General features: G+C 39.5%; 1 protein-coding gene across 14 annotated transcripts in view; it reads right to left on the bottom strand.

The window, feature by feature from the left end:
- Positions 1-6,000, bottom strand: part of HUWE1 (HECT, UBA and WWE domain containing E3 ubiquitin protein ligase 1) — a 169,949-nt gene that overhangs the window by 116,270 nt on the left and 47,679 nt on the right. For all 14 annotated transcript variants that reach the window (XM_019668123.1, XM_019668130.1, XM_019668129.1 and 11 more), the window contains one exon: positions 318-380. In XM_019668123.1, the coding sequence (XP_019523668.1) occupies positions 318-380 (63 nt within the window). The remainder of the gene's footprint in view (positions 1-317; positions 381-6,000) is intronic.

The raw sequence follows: 6,000 nt of genomic DNA, 5'->3' as shown, positions 1-6,000 counted from the left end.
TAAAAATCTTTAAAAAAAAAAAAAAGAAAATGTACTTTCTGGGACTTTTCATCACTTTCAAACTGATTCACCCAATGCAGCTTCCTACTCAAGAGCTGGGTATGAACATATACTGTGCTTCTGAGGTTCTTTACTGCCAGCATATGGATGACCCAAGCATTTCTAGACAAGGCATGCTATGTCTCAAATGATCTTACGTTCCTTAAAGGTCCTAATGTGAAGTGACTACTTTATATACCATATAATTCATTGTAAATTAAGGCTAAAAAAGAGATCACACACAGCTCTGACAAAAGACATCCCAAAGAGTTACTTACCATCATATGCAAGTCTCTGCAACATTCTGCAAGTCCAAAGCCATTCTCCTTTCCACCCCAGCTCTTGGAAAATGAAAAAGACAGTGTTAAGCAGTGCTTAAGGTAGTCCTGTGTATAAAATATTTAAGAGCATGTGGCTGCTTGGAACAGTGTTAAGAAGACATACAATGTAAAAGTTAAATGAAAAGAGGGAGAAAATACAAGCAAGGACTTAAGATGCAAGGCTCTTGCCTAAAGGTAATTTATCCAATGAGATCAATTTCACTGTTCTGTTAAGGATGTTGCTGGGGGAGAACATAAGCGGCTATTGCAAGCAATTGCATTCTACATGCCTGCTGTCATGCTTGTCAACAGGTGAGTCTTGTCCCATCAGGCCTTCAGTACTGTAGTATGTCTTACATGTTCAGCCTGTTCACCTCCCTCACTAGGGTGGAATCACACGCTCTCTAGTTCTTCACTTTTTCACATGAGCTAAGCTGCAAAGCAGAAGCTTCTGCATTGCTTACTACTACTCTATTGCCACCACAAAGTCTAAAAACTCATTAATAAGTACTAGCCCCTAAGGTAATGGGGGAGAATGGCTCAATTGTACATTATTATTGGCTTCCAAAGCCAAAACTCCAGCCATATAATCTTCCTTAATAAATAGCTTGCATTTTTAAATAGCATCTGAGCTAACCATCATTTCCCCCCTAATATGGAATTCTTTCAAGGATGAATTGGGCATTTGTGGAAAACATTTAACAGTAAATGCATTAATCCCTACTTCCTGGGATGAGATACACAAATGGAATAAATAACAAACTGAAATGCTTAGGAAGAAAGGCTGGGGAGTGAGATGCTTTGGGGAATAAGGGCTTTGAAAAGCTCCACCATATTCCTGGGCATCTGGAAGGCCAAAGCTGGACACATTCTCAGAAAAGATCTGAGAAGGTTCAAGTTCACACACCTCTGGAGTATCAAAAATGCTGAGTACTGACATTGAAGACACCAACATATAGACAGAGTCCACCTGCAAAGACTGGGAGATTTTTTTTGTTTTTCCAGGAGTTTAAGGCAAATCACTAGCTGACCAGTAAGCTAATAAAACAGACTTCAATGACCACACAAAACAGAGGATTATGAAGTCGGTTCAGAAAAGCCTAAACAAATAACAACAAATCATAACAACAAATCCTGGGGAGGGGTGAGAATCTGATTTCCATAGTTACCACATTATATTAAAAATGTCCATTATTTAACAAAAAGATTATGAGGCATATAAAGAAAGAAGACACTATGAAACACACATAGCAACATTAGGAGTGACATCAGCAAGATGGCCAATTAAGATGTATCTTGCTCCTCCTACCACAACAATTTGGCATCCATCACAGACAACAGTGCTTTTATGTAAGCTGTGGAATCTGGCCCAATATGCCAAAAGATCAGGGTGCCAGGCATATAGACTTCAGTCCTAGCTGTGGTGGACTCCGCAGTAGCCTGTGAACCAGCTGCAGCCACTTGCAGCAGCTATTTGAGAGCCCCAGGAGAACACTGTCTTAAACAATCACTCTTGGATAATAAGGGTTAAAAGATAGAAGTATTAAAAATAAGTAAACTGTGGGCCGGCCGAGTGGCGCGATGGTTAAGAGCTCGCTTGGGATGCCAGAGGGCCCCGGTTCGGATCCCACATATGAGGGCCAGTGACACTGCCCTCTACAGCTAAGATGCTGAACAACAGCTCAACCTGGAGCTGGGCTGCCGTGAGTTGCTGGCGACGGCATAGGCTGCAGTCCCTGTGGCAGTGGGTTGCCATGGGCCACCGTGTGTGGCCGGCAGCCAGCGTGAGCGGCCAGCAGCCAGCGTGAGCGGCCGTCCAGAAGCTGGCGACTGATCTGCCTCGCCCGGGAAGAGCGCAATGATGGTGCCAACTTGGGCCAGTGAAGCAGCGTCCTCCACAACTAGATTGAAGAACAAAACGACAGCAACTTGTCTGTTCCCCTTCCTCTAACTCCCCAGCACTGTTCCCATCCCCCCCAATTACCCAATAAAAATCTTAAAAAAAAATAAGTAAACTGTGGCAACAAAAACATAGACTGGGGGGAAGGAAGAAAGAGGGTAGCATTTTGTATGCAATCAAAGTTAAGTTGTTATCAGCTTAAAATAAACTTGTAGCTATAAGATGTTCTATGTAAGGCTCATGGTAACCAGAAAGCAAAAACCTAGATTAGACACACAAAAGGGAAAGAGAAGAGAATCAAAGCATACTACTATGGAAAACCATCAATTCACAAAGGAAAGCAGCAAGAGAGGAAGGAGGGGCAAGGGAAATACAAACCAGCCAGGAAACTATTAATATGATGGCATTACTAAGTCATTCCCTATCTTAATTACTCTAAATGTAGATGAACTGATTTTCTAATCAAAAGGCACAGAGTGGCTGGATGGATAAAAAACAAGATCCAACTACATGCTGCCTACAAGAGAATCAATTCCACTTTAAGGCTACATAGACTCAAAGTAAAGGGATGGAAAACGATATTCTGTGCAAGCAGAAGCACCTATACTTGCATCAGAGAAAACAGCTATAACAACAAAAAACATCATTATATAATGATAAAGGGGTCAATTCATCACAAGGATATAACAACTACAAATATGTATGCACTCAACATTGGAGCATCTAAATATATTAAGCAAATACTAACAGCTCTGAAGGGAGAAATAGACAATACAGTAATAGGGGATATTAACACTCACTTTCAACAATAAATTGACTCAACAGAAAAGCAGTAAGGAAACGTTGGAATTGAACTGTACTTTAAACCAATGGACCTACCAGACATATAGAGAACATTTCATCCAACAGCAGCAGAATACACACTCTAGTCAAATCCACATGGAACATTCCCCTGGATACATTATATGATAGTTCCTAAAACAAGTCTTAGCAAATTTAAGAAGAACAAAATCACACTGAGTATCTTTGCTAACCACAATGATATAAAACTAGAAATTAATAGGAGAAAAACTGAAAAATTCACAAACATTTGTAAATTAAAAAATATACTCCTGAACAACAAATGGGTCAAAAGAAGAAATCAAAAGGGAACTTAAAAACCATCTTGAGACAAATGAAAATGGAAACAAAACATATTCAAACTATGGAATGCACCAAAAGCAGTTCCAAAAGGAAATTTTATAGTGACAAATGCCTACATTAAGAAACAAGAAAGAGGCCGGCCGAGTGGCTCAGTTGGTTAAGAGCTCGCTCAAGAGTGTAAGCGCTGAGCAACAGGGTCACCGGTTCAATTCATGGCCTGACCTGAGCTGCCACCAGGTGGCAGGATGGCTCAGCTAAAAAAAAAAAAAAGAAAAAGAAAGAGGGCCGGCCGAATGGCACGATGGTTAAGAACTGGCTTGGGACGCCAGAGGGCCCCGGTTCGGATCCCACATATGAGGGCCAGTGACACTGCCCTCTACAGGTAAGATGCTGAACAACAGCTCGACCTGGAGCTGGGCTGCCCTGAGTTGCAGGTGATGGATAGGCTGCAGCCCCTGTGGCAGTGGGTTGCCATGGGCTACCATGCGTAGCCAGCAGCCAGCGTGATCGGCCAGCAGCCGCAGTGAGCGGCCGTCCAGAAGCCAGCGACTGATCTGCCTCGCCTGGAAAGAGCGCAATGATGGTGCCAACTTGGGCCAGTGAAGCAACGTCCTCCACAACTAGATTGAAGAACAAAATGACAGCAACTTGTCTGTTTCCCTTCCCCCAATTCCCCAATAAAAATCTTTAAAAAAATAATAAAAAAATAAAAAGGTCTAATGCCTAATAGGAAAAGTTCTTCCTCATTACATTTTCAATATTATCTTGGCTATTCCCAGGACTTCCAGTGAAGGAAGAAACATGAAATTTGCTTAAAACCTTGAGGATAAAGGGTATAAACACTTGATGCCACATAGCAGAGAGAGATTAAAAAAAACCAACGACCTGAATTTGCAAAGCAGAATAAGCTTGAAAGGCTGTATATCTTCACAACTACTTTCCTTTTGTTTCTTGTAACAATTGTTTTAAAATACTTTTATTATTATTGTCACCACAAAATCTCTTTCCATCTTTTGCACTTATGATTAGAAAGTTGCAGTAAGCTGGGATCCTTATTAAAAGACCATGTCAAGCCAAACTTGATTCATTCAAGTTTGTGATGTAGTGACATTTATGAAATACTACCATTATATTAAAGAAACAGTTCTTACAAAATTATGTACAGTTAATATGGGAAAACACTAATGCTGGTATGGTAAGTAAATAAAGTAAGATATAGAATTATATATAGCATATGGGTTCAGCTATGTAAAGAAATGTACATAAATAAAAACTAAGAAAATATACCAAATCACTAAGAGTACATACATGATTATGTACATACACATTTCTAAAATTTCTTAATACTGAGCATGTATTTTTTATTAAGAAAAGTTTGTTCTGCAGCCAACAGGATAAATCTATGGAATGTTTAAGATTCTAGGGTACTTAATAGTCAGTACTACTCAGAATAACCAGTTCTTTGTTCTTTTTATTACATACATAATCCAATTTCTCACATACTATGTAAACTTTTTAAAGAAATGAACATGTTTTATATTATGTCCAGCACAGGGTTATCATATACTTCTTGAATGATATTAACTGGAAGGTTTGGGTGTGGATTTAGGAGCTAGGTTTCAGGCTGACACCCATGCATGGAATAAAAACCATGCTTAAGCAACTCCAAATGTCTTAGGACAGGCAGATATTAGATTTCATACTTTATCAGGTGCTGAATGCCCATTGGCTTTTCCCCAAAATAATGTAACTTCAGAGTCTCCTTGTTCTCACCTACCCTGTATTGTTACTCTATGATCCTGGCAATTGAGCAGATACCCAAAAAATAACTATTGTATCAACCATGCCAGAGAGGCATATTTAAACCACCTAACTAGATGGGATTTGCTACAGAATTAGTAAGTGCTCAGACATCAGGAAAAATGCCTGGTGCTCTTTAAGATGGAACTATAAAAATTTAACATTTTCTAACTTTATCCAATAGGATAGACCAGACCAATGGTTCTCAAAGTGTGGTCCCTGGCCAGAAGCCTTAGTATCTCCTGGAAACTTATTAGCAATGTGCATTATAAGGCCCTGCCACAGGCTTAGTAAATCAGAAGCTGGAGTGAGGGAAGGGGTGTGAGCAGTGGAGAGAAAGCAATCTGTTTTAATAAAGTGACTGGTACATGCTCAAGTTTGAGAACCCATGTAGTAGACCTTCACAAAAACCAACGAACTGGCTTTTAACTGATTTAACAAGTCTTCCTGGAGTACGGCTCCCTACATTTGCAGTTCACTAATCACTATTTATATTCACAATCAGCCCACATCCCTGGGTTAACGGAGTCACTAAAAAACTACCACAAGATACCACATACTAAGTTCCTTTTCACAAAGACCAAAACATGATATTCAACACTTTCTAAAAGCCATCCAATACTTTTTCTGAACCATTTTTGAAAACACTACATATACAAATGCAATAAACAAACAAAAAAAGATTTAGGGAAAAAATACTTTTAACAGATGACAAAGGGCTAATATCTCCAATATGGTTTTTATAATACAAAAACACTAAACCAATAGAAAAATGGGCAAAAGATATGAACAGACAAT

The sequence above is a fragment of the Hipposideros armiger genome, unplaced genomic scaffold (genome assembly GCF_001890085.2).
Source record: "Hipposideros armiger isolate ML-2016 unplaced genomic scaffold, ASM189008v1 scaffold_518, whole genome shotgun sequence".
NCBI lineage: Eukaryota > Metazoa > Chordata > Mammalia > Chiroptera > Hipposideridae > Hipposideros > Hipposideros armiger.
This window is presented reverse-complemented; position numbering and strand designations above follow the sequence as displayed.